This window comes from Zingiber officinale, chromosome 2A (genome assembly GCF_018446385.1).
Source record: "Zingiber officinale cultivar Zhangliang chromosome 2A, Zo_v1.1, whole genome shotgun sequence".
Taxonomy (NCBI): domain Eukaryota; kingdom Viridiplantae; phylum Streptophyta; class Magnoliopsida; order Zingiberales; family Zingiberaceae; genus Zingiber; species Zingiber officinale.
Genome location: NC_055988.1, coordinates 176,839,142 through 176,858,368, shown reverse-complemented (window position 1 = coordinate 176,858,368; position 19,227 = coordinate 176,839,142). Strand labels below are relative to the sequence as shown.

The 19,227-nt window shown below is 33.3% G+C and overlaps 1 protein-coding gene across 1 annotated transcript; it reads left to right on the top strand.

Annotated features, from left to right (window-relative positions):
* The first annotated feature begins 6,836 nt into the window (after window positions 1–6,836).
* LOC122043456 (iron-sulfur cluster assembly protein 1-like) lies at window positions 6,837–11,078 on the top strand. The gene is made up of 5 exons (XM_042604060.1): window positions 6,837–7,169; window positions 8,152–8,206; window positions 8,786–9,153; window positions 10,715–10,769; window positions 10,848–11,078. Exons 1-5 carry the CDS (start codon window positions 6,872–6,874, stop codon window positions 10,969–10,971), a joined length of 900 nt encoding a protein of 299 aa, XP_042459994.1. The 5' UTR covers window positions 6,837–6,871; the 3' UTR covers window positions 10,972–11,078.
* The last annotated feature ends 8,149 nt before the right edge of the window (window positions 11,079–19,227 follow it).

The following is a 19,227-nucleotide window of genomic DNA, read 5'->3' as shown; positions in this document are numbered from 1 at the left end:
TAATAAAACAGATAAATACTTATTGAAATTTCTCGAAGTTATCACACTGTAGTCGATGATATCAAATCAATATGTAGAAACTTCTTTCGCTGTGTAATTGTCAAAGTTCCCGAGGTTGTCGCATAAAATTGACAAGAAAGGACGTTGGCGTCGAAATCAGTAGCAAAGAACAACGGCGCCGAAATCAGCAACAAAGAATATCGGCGTCAAAATCGACGATGAGACTGTAAGATGTTGCTGGCTAATGTTATAAAAATCTGGCATCGAAATTGAGATGCTGGAAGAGAAATTAAAGAAGGAAGAAGATAAATTTTGAGGGAAGATAAGGAAAAGGAAGGATCATGGCTCTGATACCATGTAAAAAACAATAGGTAGAAGAAATAAATAATATAAAATTTTTTGATAATCTTATCACTAAAGCCAATAGGCTTATTTATACAAATTGTCCACAACAATAATGGAAAGATTAAATAAGACATACAATCATAATAATTATAAACATAGTAATATAATAAACTTGGAAATATTATATTCATGTCGATCTTGATTATGTGTCAAATATAATAAATCGCAATTGATTAAAATCAATTAGAGATTATTTCCATTATTATCATTATCTACTCGTGCTTTTACTGTGTTTTGTGCACTAAAAAATCTTCGACGTTGGTGACTCCAGCAACCATCTCTGATGCGGTCCTCCGCCATCTGTGACATCTCCGTCATCTCCAACGTGGTCCTCCGTCATCTCCATCCACTCCGCCATCTTCAATGTGGTCCATCGCCGGCTGAATCACTGCAGCTTCGTCCCCTCCCATCGTCGACTCTAGCAGCTCCGGCTTCCCCTCCCTTTGTCGACTCTTTACCCTCCCTTTGTCAACTCCAGCAGGTCCGTATCTCCATCGTGGTCCTCCACCGTTATCGTAGCTCCATTCTTTTTGCCCTGAAATATTAGTGACTCGAGATATTCCTAATTCTCAACATTAATGTTCAAGTTATTATAACTTTAATTAACTCATAAATTGATGTTTCAAACAAGATATTTAGTGTCGATTGTCCTTTTATTTTCCTCTTTACCTTCAGTTCAGATCTCCTCTGCCCTAATTTCTTTATTCAACTAGACTTGTATTGTTTATAAATATACACCTCATATGCTACTAATGTAGCATAGGCTTATGAGAAGATTGCATTGCATCTAAATATGGCAACTTAAGAATCATGCAGGCTAAACCAATCCCCAGTTTGTTAACTCATATCCAAGATAATATTGATATGATTTAACCAAAACAAGTAGCATGCTCTTTGTATATATAGATCAGCACATGTTGTAGATTTTTTAAAGGTTTTCTGTTGATTTTTCTAATGATTGCTGGTTGGTTATCATAGTTTCTTATATGTAATGTAGTTTTTATTATATGTATTGCTTAGATTCATAAGTAAAATTTATATGTTATGAATGCTTGATTTAGGCTACGTTTGGTAGGGTGTAATCTACCTTGTAATGTAATCAGAATTACATTACAAGGTTGATTATTTTGTTAGGTTTAATTTTAAACTTGTAATATAATGTAATCTGGATTACAAAAGGTAGTAAAGTTTTGTAATCTGGATTACAAAAAAAATACTATGTAATCCGATTACATTACGAGGTCACCATTTAACCAAAATTTAAATATCGAATATACCCCTAGTCCATCGCGGTCACCGCTCGCTGCCACTCGCGCTCGCCGCCTCCCACGCTCGCCGCTCGCCGCTCGCCGCCACCCGCGACCGTCGCTCGCCGCCGGCCGTCACCGGCGACCACCGCCGGCCGTCGGCGGCCACCGCACCCCCCATCGCCGCCGCCAGCCACCTCTAGCCACCGCCGCCATCGGTTGTCGTTGTCGCAGGTTACCTCGGCGACCGACGACGGTCAGCGGTTGCCGATGGCGGCGGCCGACAGAGGAGGCTAACGGTGGCGACCACTGGTTGCTACAAGCTTCAGTAGAGGTGCGGCGATCGTCGGTAGAGGTCGCACGATATTTTTGTCATTTAATAATATTACGAATTACATTGCTTATAAAAAATAATAGACACCAAACAAAAGAATGTAATCACCCTTGTAATCAAAGATTACATACATTACATTACCAAACGTAGTAATGTAATCAAGATTACATTACATTACATTATAAATTTGATTACATTACAAGTTACATTACATTACACCCAACCAAACGCAGTCTTAATCTTTTGGTGATAGGTGAAAATTATGTCTATATCACTTTCAAAGGTTGATTAATTTGATTTATTAAATAGATGGTAAATCAAATTTTTGACACGTAATACTATACATTATTTAGCTCTTTTTTGTTCGACCGTTACAACCCAACTACTCAATATCAGTTGACTGATATTTCCATCAGTCGACTACTCCACACTAACCGAGCGAATAGAAATATTCTGTTCTTTCCCAGTCGATCGGACCGACTGTCCGATCGACTGTACCAGTCAACTGCACGGTTGACTGTACCAGTCAACTGATGAAAACACCAGTCGATTGCTATAGTAACTACTATAGTATTGTTACAGTAATTACTACAATGCTACTACAGTAAAATACTAAACTTAGAATTTTACCTTGAGTACAATCTCTCATGCACTCGTACTCTCACGACTCATTTGACCCTTCATTGCAACCTTGACCTTTAGCCTTCAAGTCTAATTCCTTTGACTCTTGTCCCTCGGATGCATCTAAGCTTGCGGCTTGTCCCTAATGTCATCCTTCGCGTATGCCTCGAAGTCACCTCCCTCGGTTGTAATGCCTGAAAATTCTCAAAACTATTTTAGAAATATTCTATGATTTTTTCGGAATTTTAGAATATTTTTATGGAATTTTTAGAGTAGCGGAAGTAGCAAAAATAAATAGAAAACGAAAATAGCTTAAGCTGGAATTGAACCCGAGACCTATGGGTCCTATGACTTATGGTGAACAATGGTAACCAAGAGAACCCAGCAGGGCCGTGCTGAAAGGAAAGGGAGACAATTAAATTTATATTCAAGTGGGGCCGAAATTATCACTTAATATAAATAGGAAATTATTAAGTGGGGATTTATTTTTAATCGTGATTTTTTTTCACCCACACCCTAAGCCACGCCGTCCCCTTCTCCTCTCCTTCTCTCGGCGCCAACCACAAGAGCAACCTAGGGTTCCCCTCCTAGGGCGTCAAGGGCACTTTCCGGCGACGACTTCGAGACGAGGACGCTCCCCTCCGCGAGAGGAACGCATAGACGCGAGAAGATCGTCGAAAGGATCGTCTCCTCCGGAAATCTAGCGATTAGAATCGTAAGAAAATCTGAACAGGAGGTAAGAAACCCCTCACCTGCAGTATAAGTAGCTTTTCGTATGATAGAATGCTTTTAAATTAGCTATATGTAGATTCTTTCGACGCATAGGGTGTATTTAACTCTCCTCGCAGATTTAGGGATTTAGCTGAGCACCTTTAGATAAGCCAGACACGTTTACTCCTTTCAGTTGGAGATTCTAGACGTTGTCGGGTGCCTAGAGGTGATCTCCCTAATAGAGGGGAGAGTTGGAGCATACTAAGCGTTCGATAAAATGCTTAGCTCAGTAAAATGCTACAGTAGGCATTTTTAATAGCTCAGTAAATGCAATAGAAGCATTTAAAATAGCTTAGTTAGTCTTGCTACAGCATATATGGGACTATGGTCCAATGGGTGGGCACCCACAGTCGCCTCTAGGTTCAGATAACCTAGTAAAAGCAAGATAAATTAATTAGCTATGACCCAGTATTTTATTTTCAGTAGGGGCGCTGTACAGGATTAGATATCCATTGGGCTGGGCTCCCATAGTCGGTCCCTAGGTTTAGATAACCTAGTAAACCTTACTAAATTCGGGATTTGCAACCCTGGGTCTAGTTAAGGATGCGCGCATAGCATGTACAGTTACCGGGCCCATTAGCAGTATGATTATGTATTTTAATCTATTATATCATTAGCTTTTCAAAACTCACAAAAATCAGTTATGTTAATTGAGTTTGAATTCAATTCCAGTCTAGTTTAGTTCATGTTCAGCTCAGTTCTTCTTTATTGATACACATGATAGTTTATGGTTAGCTTTGTATGCCATGCTTTGGTGTTCATGTTCAGTGATTTCAGTATGTCATGTTTTAACAAGTTTAACATATGTTTGATAGCATGTTTTTAAAAGCATAAATGTATCGTATGCATGTTTTAGTGAGTTAGATGGTTTCTTACTAAGCGAAAGCTTATAGATACTTTCTTTCCCTTATACTGCAGATAAAGGTAAAGGAAAGATGGACTAGCGGAGGCTGGAGGGCAATGCTACGAAGATGTGTGTGAGCAGGAACTTGGAATAGAGATCTTAGGGAACTTTAGCAAGCTTTGTTTAAACATTAGAACTTTTCAGTGTTTTAGCATTTTGCACTTTAGTATGTTAATCGCTATGAATTAGTTAACCATGCACTCTATTATGCTTAGAACACTTCTTTTATGATGTTAGAATGTTATTGTTAGAGTGTTTCCTAGTCATTTTAGAACTTGTAATGTGATTGAGGCACGAAACAGTGCTGAAATCAGAGCTTAGTTGCAAAATCAGAAACCTCAATCGATCGGTGGATCGATTGGGGGTTCCCAATCGATCAGCTGATCGATTGGGCAATCTGTTCCGCGAACAGTAGGATTCTGGATCGATCAGCCAATCGATCCAGCAATTTCTGTCGCGAACAGAGAGCTCTGGGATCGATCACTGGATCGATTGACCAGTCTGGATCGATCAGCCGATCAATCCAGATTATTGCCCTGAGCACAGTAGCGTGCTGGATCGATCACTAGATCGATCCGACATTCCAATCGATTAATGGATCGATTGGGAGGTCTGATATCAGCGGGAGAATGTTTAAGTTCAGTTCCTTGACCATAGGGAAGGTAAAACATGTTATGAATAGTTAGTTTACACCCCTTAGCATGTATAGAACCAAGAAATGTTAGTAGTTTAGCAAAATTCCAATTAGTACAGCTTCCGCACATAGATTTAATAATGGTCATGGAACAGCATTTAGCACAGCATAATGTGACGATTAGCCTTACAGCTAGTTAGTAGAAGGCGGATTGTTACATCGGCTCTTATCCTTACTGCCTTGCCCACGGTTCCTCGGATGCTTCATCTTTCACTGGACCCGAAGCCATCAAGCTGAGTCATATGTGTTTCCTGCAAACCTGCACACTCACATACACATATCAAATAACAAGGGTGAATCTAACTTAAATTCTTTGCCCAAACACCAAAACACATGGTTGCACGGACCATTGAGATTGCTCAAACAGTTCTCTCATGATACACCTGACTCTTTGCCAAATATATAGCACTTTGACTATCGCAAAATAACTTGACTCCACCTTATTGAACACCGAGTTCTCTGACCAATCCTGTAAATCATAAAGCTTCCTTTGCTGCTTCAATTGCTGCCATGCACTCTGACTCCATAGTAGACAATGCAACAATAGATTGTATCATAGATTTCCAACATATTGTTCCTCCTGTCACAGTGAACACATATCTTGTAGTAGGCTTTCTGCCATCTAAATCTTCTGCATAATCTGTATCTATGTATCGAGCAACTAAAGGTTCTTCCGGTTGTCTACTGAATATAATGTCATAATCAGTTGTATTTCTCAAGTATCTGAAAATCTACTTACACCCTATAGCTTTCTCTCATTCAGAAAGTTCCATTAGATCTCACGTTTGGTCCTTATGCAACGATTCCATCTCCTCCGCCATTGCACCTATCCACTTGTCCTTTTCAGAGCTGTGTATCGCCTCTTAAAAAGATATAGGATCTCCGTTACTAGTCATAAGTGCATAAGATACCAAGTCTTCGAATTCGTATTTGGTAGGTGACTTTATGACTCATCTCGTTCTGCAACCAACTATAGTGCGATGCTCGGTGTACTCTGAGCTAGAATCAATGGAGTCATGAGTCTCTAGCTCTACCTGCACAACATCTTTTTCCATATTCCTCTGTGGTGTTTCCTTTTTTTTTTTTCTTGAGTACATTGTAGCATAGTCTTCTCGTCAAATATCACATTTCTACTGATCATCATTTTGTTTGCTTAGAATCTCAAAACTTGAAGTCTCTACTCAGTAGCCCAAGGTTAAGCTCCCTAGAAGTAGCACACTAATTATCTCGGCGAGCTCCGATTTCTCATTTGAAGATTGAAAGGTACGAAGGGTCTGACCCTACTTGGTTCTTACAAATTGTTGAGAACGATATATTATCCTCTTCATAAGATTGAATGCAAGTGGAAAAGTGGAGGCAAGTAATAAATAAATAATTTTTATGGATTGAAGTGATAATTATATCATTAAAATTAATGTTGATAAGGTAATCAATTCATTATTATCTTAACCATATAGTCTATTATTGTTATTAAATTATAAGTAATAATCATTATTTGGATTTTTGATAATATGAAATAGTAAATTTAACTTTCCTTTTTTTAAACCTTATTCACTATCTTGACTTTATACTATATTAATTTAGAATTTATTATATTCTCTAAAATTATAAAAGTACATGTATAGCTTACATAGTTACTAATTATAATTCGAGTAATGGTAATTTTTATTTTGAGTAATTAAAATTTTGACCAAATATGTTTGTTATTACCAAATTAAGATTGACAGTGTAATTAATTAATTATTATCTTGATCAAAATTGTCTGTTATTAGTAAAGTAAAGGTAGATATTGTAAGTATTTAATTATTATCTTGGCCTAATATATATTTATTTATTAAATTTTACTTTTTATTTAGGTATTCTATAAATACGAACGAAAGAAATAGAGAGAGGCGATGAAAATGTTGAGGACGGCGGTAACGAGATTACTTGGGTTCAGATTGGGGCGACGGGCTCTGTCGGCGGCGGCGGCCGAGCGAGGGTACCACGAGAGGGTGTTGGACGACTTCTTCTGGAACAGAGTCGGATGGTTAGACAAGAACGATCCCTCGGTTGGTACTGGGATCGTCCGCGATTTGAGATGCGTCAATATGACGAAGCTCCAGATCGAGGTTGACGATGCCACCGGGAAGATCGTGAATGCCTGCCACGAGACCGTTGGTTGTCGCATCTACCATGAATCATCTTCTCTCGGTATGATAACTAATCCTCTATTCCTATTCTATATGCTTTTCCACATTTTGAACACCCTGTTAACCATACTTATGGAAGAGGATCATATTTTTTTCCATTCTAATTTGAACAAATTGTTATGTGTTTTTTTTAATCTCGATTAAGGATTTATAGTTTAGGGTTTTAAAATTTAGCATTTATGACCACTAATCCTCATTTCTCTATTCCCATTTCATATGCTATCAATGGCGTAATTTGAACTCCCCGTTACTCCATACTTACTAAGGAGGAGCATTTTTTTTCCCAATCTATTTTGAATAACTCATTATGTATTTTTTTTTTTCATGTAATTATAAACACGTTGATTTAGGGTTTAGGGTCTATGACCAATAATCTTCATTCCTCTAGTCTCATTCCATATGTTTTTCCTCCATTGCAATGTTCAATGGCACAATTTGAACACCCTGTTACCCAATGCTCGTGGAAGTTCTTTTTCCAATCTAATTTGAACAAAATTGTAACCAATTGTGATTGGTTCTTGAATCCTGTAATCATATACACACACACGTGGTTATTCTATGCGGAATAATCAAGCTTTTCAAATAAGAGAATAAAAGAGAGACAAGTTATGGAGAAGGCTGATGCTATTGAATAACATCATTTGATTTGTGAACAATCTTTATAACCAAAATCTAATTAGATTTCTAGCTTGAATTGAGTATGTATAATACCAAATGCTCGCTTCCAAGTGTGAGGGAAAAATGCATTTGTGACCGGATTCTGAAAGTTGGTTTTAGCATGCATTGAATAAGGAGAACTTTAGATTCTATTCTCCAATCAAATAGTATTTTTCATTTTTCATGGAAAATAATTTAAACAGCAATTTTGTATGTAATAATTACTTTATCCCATCCTCTTTTTCTTTATAGTCATTTAAATATCTCCATAGGAAGTTAAATCTTGTATAGTGATTCGTCATGACAATTTTTATTTCTGATTGCAGTTACAGAATGGGCGAAGGGGAAAAATCTAGAGGAAGTGATGTCCATCAAAACCAAGTAAGTGTACTATTCAAACAGTAGTTAATACATAAGATCTTTACAATATAGTTAAGTTGTTGAACCGTCAAGAGCACTTCACTAGTATTTTAAGCGTGTTGAACATGGGATTCCTTTTAAATTTTAGCTAGCTAAGCATCCTGTTTATAAGTCTTCTCTTGACACATACAGTGAGGGAAATTTGTTTTTAGGCAGACTAGGATAATAAAATTAAGTGACATTTACTTGTGTATCATGATTTCAATAGTTGTGGTGGATTTGATATTATACATGACACGAAGAGGATTTAGAACAAGGAGATCTAATATGGAAGTCAATTCACCGAATGATCGATTCTAATGCACTGCTTTTTTTAATTATCGTGTTTATACATGAAGAGATATATAATAAGTGACATGATGTTTTATGCAGTAGTATTAAATAATTTATCATAATGCAGTGACTTGAGCTTGACTTATTTGTTATCCTTGAAATTTTAGTTATCAATTAGTTATTAAGCATTGATTTTTTTTTCCTGCTTCTATTCGTCTACTGTTTTCACAATCATACTATTCTCCTACTTATCATGATGTTTTATAGAGAAATTTCCAAGTACCTTTATCCTGCCCTAGTGAAGCTCCTCCCCCTCTGGTTTCGATTGGGCACAATCGATGGTCCAGAGGATTTACACTCTTTGGAAAATGTAGGGGACGCAATCAAAGATGCTGAGTTCGCTATCAAAGCTGCCGTGGAAGACTACAAAGCAAAGAAAGCCAAGGCAGCTGTTGAAAATCCTCAGAATTTTGGTTTGTTCGATGAGAAAGACTCATCTGTGGGCACGGGGGACGCCTTCGCATGCCATGATCATTGCCTTGTCAAGTTCCAAATCAAGGTTGCCAGCGAGATCATCTCTGGCGTTAGATACAAGGCCTTTGGCTGTGAGGTTGCTAAAGCATCATCCTCTATTGGTATAATTTTCTTTCTCTTGAATTTCCTTCTGATCTACTTTTATCGATATTGTTGCTATTTTTAATTTAGGTAGACTTTTTCTTTCCTTTTAGATTTCCTATTAGTTTTCCAATTAGATACCATTCATTCCCTATTAATGCGAGCGCGATCTACTTTTAAAGAGGGAGGTAGATTCCATTCACTCACTGTTAGATTCGCTGACGATTCTGATGTCGCTTTCCATCGCCAAATCCAAATGGTCTCCTCATTCAATTCAATGCACTCCAGACAGTGTTGTTAGAGGCACGAGGAGCACTAAGACACAAAGGGCTCCTAGAGTCCGAGGCGCGCACCTCTTGAATATGAGGTTGATTACTAAACTACTAATACACTCATATAATATGTCAAATATGATAACTATTAATATTCTACAGTTTCAACTATCTAATCTAAATTAATGAAGTTCATCAAAACAAGCGTAATAAGTCAAATTAATCATCAAGCTCAAAATCATTCTCATTGTATTCTTCTTCAAAATCCTATCCATAGCCTCATAAATATAGTCCATTGCAGGTTTTCTTTTGCCATCAACCACTCTCAGAACACGGACTAAAGAGTCACATATCTTTAAAATATGTACAACATTACTCCAAAATCTAGGTGTCATGATGATTTAGCTATCTTCCTCCTAGCTTTTTTTGTCCATTTATTCTCTGTTTAATCCTTTGAAATGAACATTTTTCTTAAATTTTGCTTCTGTATGTATCCTTTCAAGAGTGAGAAAAGTAGTAGCAAATCTTGTGACACCCGCCCCACATTATTTCTACTCCAATTATCTAAATTTATGTATCCTTCAAAACTAAGTTCCAAATAATATAATCTTAATATTTCTCAGCTCTAATATTTTAGTTTGGTAAGAAGGAATGGTGTCATCTAGATACTACAGCACAGGATTCATATCCTTGCTCAATCTGCAATTATAATATTTAAATACATTTAAGTCATCTAAATTGAAATTTGTACAATTAAAAAATACATAATAAAATGATGAGGCTATAGCAACAATATCGATCTGAAGATTTAATAAAAAATACATAACAATTAAGCATCTATGAATGCTCTACTTCTTAATATTGAGCTGTTGGATTTAGGTTGTTGCTGTTCTAATCATTAATGTCTCCTTTGGTGAAGGGCGCCTTCATTTTTTTTCCAAATTGATTTATTGTGGCATTCGGACAATTTTCAAATTGATTTATTGCGGCAAAAAGGTGAAACGTTCGCCCTGCCGTACCCGACCCAAGGTCATCACGAGGGAAGTAAATCGCAACATCCGAGCGAGCATGTGACGGACAGAGTGTAATACGGGGATAGGGGATTTATTCTCCAACTGTCTCGAGGATCGACCCTGCGACCTCATTGTGGCAACATCTGTTACATACTAACTCGGATGACCCGCGGGGTCATCATTGGCCTATAATTGATTTATTGTGGTAGACTAGGTTGTTATTATAATTCATATCATTGGCCTATTAGCCCGTGTAAATTATAATTTCTGACTCTACCATTGTTTGTATATTGTAGCTTCGGAAATGATACGTGGAAAAAAACTAAACGAAGTTATCACTTTTACAAATGGGTAAGTAGATGCATGTTCCAAATGATTTTTAATGTACACGCAAACTAAATTTCTTATATTGCAATTTATACTTGTTAGGGAGATCATATTTGCAACAAAGAAGATTATAAGGTTTATTCGTGTACCTCCCATACAATACCAATGCGTGCTAGCGCCGATTGCCATCCGAGCTGCTGTCTTGGATCATATATCCAAGAAGTAATTAGGTTAGTGTGGTTAAAACTATTTGGTATTTTTACACTAGAAACTAGAAAACACTGAGGTAATTGTTATTGAGTTGGTGGGTGCTAATATATATAGTTCTGGTGATATCAATTGTGATACTTTGTCTTGTTTGTTATCCTCTAGGATCAATTTAGTTAGACGATTTATTTTTCCCCCTTTTTTCCCACGATGATGCTTCCTTCACTAGAGACGATAAAGAGTTGGAAAAATTTAGACGCATAGATATCCTATATGTGTTAATTATAGTCCAGTTTAATTCCTTTAAGATATATTCATAGATACTACAAATAATCAACACTAGATCAAAACATATTCCTTTAATTCCTTTAATTATAAATTTTTAGTTTTTTTTTCGAAATTCCCCTAAACTTTCCGAGTCATCAAAGATTTCCGTTTCTGCTATTGAAATAGAAAATAATAAAGGGGTGAGTGTTTCATGTGCTAGCCTCTCGTGTCACTTGTGATCATAGTGAATTTCGAACTCTGATATCATTTCAAGAACGTTGGAATTTCGTTTTGTTTAAATTTTTCTGTATAAAACTTGTATAAGTACAGAATTTTTTCTAACAATCCGTATGTTCGATCAGATATATGTTTCATCAATCAAGTAAGTTCTTGATGAATCAAAGCATATCTTGATCAAAGTATAAGATCATTGACCTTTTGTGAAAAAAAGATATCTTCTCACAATGATCAATTATAATTTTTCAATTTACTTCTTCATAAGTGATTATGTGACTGACTGCATAAAACCGTTGAGTGATGAATTCTAACTTTTGTAATATTGCATTTAACGGAAATAATTTTTTTTTGTCCATCAAACTATTTACTAAAATAATTTAATTCTTATGAATTAATAAACGGACAATAACTTTCAATATTATCGGTTCGTTTTTAATGTTCAAAGAATAACGAACTATGAATATAAAAGAATAATTTTACAAGTGGTGGAAATATTTGAAATCTACTTTTTCTCTGATCTGATACTATAAAAAAATAATAATGTTATTTGTACCAAACCTATGCTTGACCAAACCCGTGGGTCAACTACCTTTGAATGTTTCACGTCGTGGACTAAGCCTGTTGGACCGTACCCGAATATTTACGCCAGATTAGATCAATCGGATCTTGAACGATTTAATTCATTTACCACCCCTGTATAAATGATAAAATTTCGAAATAATCCTCCTTGACGATTGCTGCTTTTCTGTAAAAGATCAGATCACATAGTAAATTATTTAATTCTTAGAAAGTGAACAAGTTGATGTGACCTCTTAGTTAGATAGAAAGTGAATTATTTAATATGATTTCTTCCGTAAATATTTTAGAAGATCAACATGGAAATTTGAAAAATATACTGAAATAATATATGAATGATCAATGTCGCTCTAATTAAATGAATCAAAATAGTTGGTTTTTAATTAAACTGGTAAAAATTGAATGAATTTAAAAAAGAGTTGGGATGTGGCCAGTGCACGTTGTGCATATCAACATTCTTTTTTTTTTTTTTAATTATTATTTTTTAAAATTTTAAATTTAAAAAATTTAACATTTTATTATATAAAATATTAATACATAAATATATCTCCTAAACAAGTTAGGATATTTCGTAAATATTTAAATTTATTTCATTTTTAATTTTTCTTTTAACTAAACACTATAATCCAATTAGGAAGTCTGAACTCTAGAGATAAAACCTTAAAAAAAAAATTAACTTAAAAATTATAACCCAATTAAGAAATCTATCCTAAAATAAAGTTTTAAAAAAATATTTTAATTATTTTTTTAATCCAAAATTTTAAAATATTAAAAAAATAAAGAAATTTTGAATTTTAAAAAAATATTTCTTTATATAAATCCATTAAGATACCTCCTTGACACATTACAATACTCCGTAAATACTTAAATTTATTTCATTTTTAATTTTTCTTTTAACTAAATACTACAATTCAATTAGAAAACATGAATTCTAGAGGTAAAATCTTAAAAAGAAAATTAACTGAAAAATTATAATCCAATTAGGAAGTCTAGACCCTACAAATAAAATTTTAAAAAATATATTTTAATTATTTTTAATTCAAAATCTAAAAAAAATTAAAAAAAAACAACGAAATCTGATATACTGCGTGACGCGCATAGTTGCGCACTGTAGTGTAGCACAGTATATCATAATCGGAGTTGTGATATGCTGTGCGACGCATGACTGTGCGCGTCCCGCAGTATATGAACATTTTTTTTAATTATTATTTTTAAAAATTTTAATTTAAAAATTCAACATTATTTTATATAAAATATTAATACATAAATATATCTCCTAAACATATTACAATATTCAGTAAATACTTAAATTTATTTCATTTTTAATTTTTCTTTTAACTAAACATTATAACCCAATTGGAAAGTCTGCCCCTAGAGATAAAATTTTAAAAAAGAAAATTAACTTAAAAATTATAACCCTGGGAAATCTATCCTAAAATAAAATCTTTAAAAAATATTTTAATTATTTTTTTAATTCAAAATTTTAAAAAATTTTAAAAAATTTAAAAAACAAAGAAATTTTGAATTTAAAATAAAATCTTAAAAAAATATTTTAACTATTTTTTTTAATTCAAAATTTTAAAAAATTAAAAAAACAAAGAAATTTTGAATTAAAAAAATAATATTTCTTTATATAAATCCTTAAAAAAAAATTTTAAAAACAAAGAAATTTTGAATTTAAAATAAAATCTTAAAAAAATATTTTAATTATTTTTTAATTCAAAATTTAAAAAAATTAAAAAAACAAAGAAATTTTGAATTAAAAAAAATAATATTTCTTTATATAAATCCCTAATACGTTAAGATATCCCCTTAACACATTACAATACTCCGTAATACTTCAATTTATTTCATTTTTAATTTTTCTTTTAACTAAATACTATAATTCAATTAGAAAGCCTGAACCTAGAGGTAAAATTTTAATAAAAAAAATTAATTGAAAAATTATAACCCAATTAGGAAGCCTGAATCCTATAAATAAAATCTTAAAAAATATATTTTAATTATTATTTAATTCACAATTAAAAAAACAACGAAATCTGATATACTGGGCGACGCGCACAGTCACTGTAGCATCGCGTAGTATGTCATAATCGGAGTTGTGATATGCGGCGCGCCCGTCGCGCAGTATATCAGATTTCGATGTTTTTTTATTTTTTAAAATTTTGAATTAAAAAATAATTAAAATATATTTTTTAAGATTTTATTTGTAGGATTAATGCTTCCTAATTGGGTTATAATTTTTTAGTTAATTTTCTTTTTTAAGATTTTACCTCTATGTTAGGCTTTCTAATTGAATTATAGTATTTAGTTAAAAGAAAAATTAAAAATGAAATAAATTTAAGTATTTATAGAGTATTATAATGTGTTAAGGGGATATCTTAACGATTTAGGGATTTATATAAAGAAATATATTTTTTTTAAATTCAAAATTTCTATGTTTTTTTTTAATTTTTTAAAGTTTTGAATTAAAAAAATAATTAAAATATTTTTTTAAGATTTTATTTTAGGATAGATTTCCCAATTTGGTTATAATTTTTAAGTTAATTTTCTTTTTTAAGATTTTACCTCTAGGGTTCAGGTTTCCCATTTGGATTATAGTATTTAGTGAAAAGAAAAATTAAAAATGAAATAAATTTAAGTATTTACGGAATATTGTAATGTGTTTAGGAGATATATTTATGTATTAATATTTTATATAAGAAAATGTTGAATTTTTTAAAATAATAATTAAAAAAAGAATGTTAATATGCTGCTGGACGCGTACAGTCGCGCACTGTAACGTCACACAGCATATCACAGATATATATATATATATATATATATATATATATATATATATATATATATTAAAAATAGTATCCTAATATTTATTTTTTTCTTCAAAAAAATATATTCTTATTTTAACGTTATATATTATCATATTAAAATTCTCTTTATAATTCAATTATTTAAATTTAATTAAATTATTCTAGTCAAAATCATTCTAAAACACTTAGGCTAAGTGTGGTAGGGGTGATAGAATTCGGATTATACTTTCAAAAAATTGTTAATATGCCGTTTGGTAGGATTAATTAGGGATAGAATTAGGATTGACTAAGAGTGAGATTTATAATCCCTAAATATAAGGAATGATTAATAATCCTACTTCTAATCTTATCCTAATAATCCAATTTTAATCCTACCATCTCTATCAAACTCAGTCTTAGAGTAGTAAAATTGTAGAAAAACGAGTGATTACGTTATAAATTTGATACATGTTTTTTTAAAAAACAAAAAGTAAGAAGTTATAAATTTTAAACTTTCTAGACTTTTTTTTTAAAAAAAAACCGGATAAAAACCTTTTATTTTTTATTTACTTCCCCGGCCGAATTCTTCCCCCTTAGTCCCCTTTTTATTTTTCTCTAAACCTAATTTTTATTCTTAGAATCCTCTGTATTGCATCACTGTCACTCACCTTTTTGTTTTCTCACACTATTACTGTTAGCGCCGCCATCATCGCTCCACAGATGAAACCATTATGCAAAGACTCGACATCTTTAACAATTGACCTCTAAGTATAATTAGCACAATTACAAGAAGACTCATGCAAAATATAGTAAGCAGTGAGATATTTGGATAACAATAATTTCACCCAGAGTTTGTTAAGCAGATTAATAATATTTCACACATATTTTCACAACAATGATATATTAGTAATTTTAGCTCGATGATTGTCACCTCTTCGAGAGTGTTGTATTACTCTGCTCCATTTAACCCAATGATTAGATTTACTATCCCAAATAAATTACTTAATGCAAGAATCAAAATAAGCTTGAAAAAAATTCCAATCCACTCAATCATAAGCTTTCTCAAAATTAATTTTAAACATGAGAAAACCAGTTTTGCTCTTCTTTTATGCATTTGATGAATAATTTCTTGAGCAATCAAGGTATTATCTGTTGTACCTCTATTGAGAATGAAACTGCTTTGAAGATGGCTAATTAAATCATCTAAATAAGGACAATACGATGAACAAAGATTTTAGAAATTAGTTTGTGTAAGACCTTGCAAAGACTAATTGTTCTAAAATCATTTAAACTCATTGGATCAAATTAACAACCTTTGGAATTGGAACAATGAGTATTCCTGAAAGATGTGCTCAATACAACCATTAGAAATTGCTTTGGCAATAAAGTCCCAAACATCTTTAATTTATCAGCTATATATGCTAATAATTCCTAAAAAACACAGGTTGAAAATCATCCGGACCTAGTCCTTTATATGGAGCCATATTAAAAATAGCATCCTTGACCTCATTGAAAGAAACCAGACTAAGAAGCAAATTATAAAGTTCTTGATCAATTTTAGAAATACAATGAAGAGCAAGATAGTTGAGATTACATTAATCATTTGATTGGAATAATCTTATCAAGAAAACCAAGGCCTCATTTTTCAAATTATCTTCATTATTACACAAACACCATCAATATTCAAACCAATAATTTTATTTTGTCTTTTGTGAATCATAATTTGGGTATGAAAAACTTTTATATTTTTGTTGCCAAACCTAATTCTCTCTTGATTTTTGAAACCAAAGGAGTTCCTCTTGAAGCAAAACTTCATTATATTGTCGTTGCAGGTCTCTTACCAATTTAATGAGATCAAAAGAAAGATAAAGATCTATCTGACGATGGACTCCTTTAATATTACCCTCAATACGACACTTTCTTTTGAAAATATTTCCCAAAACCTCTTTGTTAAAGGAGATTGATTGCTCTCTAATTTTACCAAGCTTCAAAACTGCATTACCCTGAGAATGAATCCTATTAGAAACCAAAGTTTCATAATTAGGATGAGACATGCAACCAACCAAAAAATGAAAAGTCTTGCTCTCGTGCTCCTTGATTTATTATAATACAACAACAAAGGATTATATCTGAGCTATGTTGAGGAAGAATTTTCACCATTGCATGAGGGAACAACAATTGCCAATTTGCATCCACAATACATCTATCCAATCTCTTTTTAACACGACCACCTAGTTGTATATTTCTGTGCAATGTATATGTTGATGCAGGAAGCACAAGATGATCGAACCCAAATTTTGATAATGACAAAGAGTTCAAAGTTAAGGGTTATTATGGTATTAATAAGTCTGACTGAGTGTGCAAGAATGTCCTAGTGAATGCTAGGCAGGTAGAAAATCCTAGTTGCGGTTAGGTAAGAAAGTCTTAGTCTGAGGGTCTAGCAGAAGTCTTAGTAGGTCGAGGACATCTGGAGAAAAATCCTATTAGTCGAGGACAATAGGTGAAAGTCCTAGAGGTCGTTGACACCAGATGGAAGATAGGAAGGATCGAGGATCGGATGTCCAACGGAAAGTCCTAAAGTCTCGGATACTGAGCAAAAGTTTAAACGGTCTGTAGGACCGATTTAATATCAGGTAAACTCTCCTATGAGGAGTAGATTAGGATGCGTTCCTCATTGAGGGAACAATATGTTAGATCGAGATGCATGTGAGATGGGGTGGGGGTGGGGCGTGAAACACGTGGTTTTAGAAAACTGATTTTTTCAGTTTTGAAAGACAAAGTGCTCAATCGGTTTTACTTGGATCGGAGCCTTTAGTGACTCCAAATCCAAGACCCAGGTCCCACAGACCTTTCTATAGGTAATCCACTAAATTCTCTTCCGAAATCGCTGAAAGAGTAATCGAATACAAAGAGAATCAGAGAAGTGTAACATGCTACACTTCTCGTTTGCAAAAAGTAAGTATAGTAACTTAAACTGGGTTACCAAACACTTTCGTAGACGGTTTGCTTGAGCTTAGTGTTTGGACAGTTTCTCGGTGGCAGTCAGGCGTAGTAGAGTCGTAACAAGGCAATAGCAGTAAGCCGGAGCAATCGGAAAGTCGATCGGACGCGTAGAAGCTCATATAGAAGTTATGTTGAAAGCCTTGGACGAGACATCCTTTTATTGAGCATGGAAGACACCTTCTATAGCCTTGAATGTGCCTCCAATGTGAGGAATCTGTTGGAACCCGAATTCGAAATCCGTTGATCGTGTTTCTATACTCCTATGCACAACGGAAATTTAAAATTTTATTTGTGATTTAACAATTAAATCAAAGGAGTATTCATATGATTTTTAAAACAAACATAAGCATGATCTTTATCTAAGCATGCATTATAATCTAACCGTATAAGTAAGATCCCAAAAGCATAACAAAGATACACTATCATGTGATTGATTCATATAATGCTAATTTAATCATTTTATTTATACATGCTAAACTATCTAAAATAAACATATTAGATCATTTAAGCACAACATAAATAAAACTATTAACATGTATTAACATACATATGAATCGTACAAGCATAAACATACATTCCAAACAACCTATGTTTGAGATGACTCCAACTACTCTGGTTGTAGCGAAATAGCTCTTCGTTGTTGTCACGAGCTCGTACTTCCTTCGTCTAATCTGATCTACGATTGGAGTCCTCTTTCCAACACTTAATCGCACTAGAGATCAAGTAACAAACAAGGAGATAGGACTTTTCGATGGAAGAGAGCGAAGAAGTTCTCTATCTTCTTCTCTGGAAGTGGTGTCCAAAATTTCCAAGTTCTCAAAAATTTTTGCCGAACTCTCCTTCTCCAAAATTTGAAACCGTAGCTATCATCATGTACCACACAAGAGAGCTTCTTTTCTTTAATAGTTTCAAAGAACAAAAAAAAAAATAAAAATAAAACGTGGAGTGGGTAGGGAAAGTGGATTAGTGGAGAAGTGGGAAAATGGTGAACGTGGAGAGGTAAAGGAAAAAGAAAAAGAAAATAAAGTTTTTCTCTTTTTCATTTTCCTTACACGTTAACCAACCATGTTTTTTTTTGCTTTTTTTAATTAATTTTCTTCTCACGTGGCAATTATATTCTCATGATGTAATTTAATTGTAATTACATTTTTTTTCTGAGGCTTAAACTTTCAAAGTCCAATATCTCTTCCATCTTGATCGGTTAAATTTTTAGAATTTTTCTAGAACTCAATAATTCAAGTCCATTGTAATCATATCAACGATCTAATATTGTTAACACGACAAATACATTTGCTCGCTATTACAATAATATAAGTCTAATTTATAGACTTTGTGTGGAACTCTTCCACTCTTCTTGTTTTCATTGATTGGAAATCAATATAATATTTGATCATATCAAATTT

What these genes read in the sequence shown, in the direction of transcription:
- LOC122043456 (XM_042604060.1), top strand. Translation starts at nt 6,872, where the DNA reads ATGAAAATGTTGAGGACGGCGGTAACGAGATTACTTGGGTTCAGATTG. An exon ending in TAAAGCATCATCCTCTATTG is followed by an intron (nt 9,154 to 10,714) that starts GTATAATTTTCT and finishes TGTATATTGTAG; the next exon opens with CTTCGGAAATGATACGTGGA. An exon ending in GTTATCACTTTTACAAATGG is followed by an intron (nt 10,770 to 10,847) that starts GTAAGTAGATGC and finishes TATACTTGTTAG; the next exon opens with GGAGATCATATTTGCAACAA.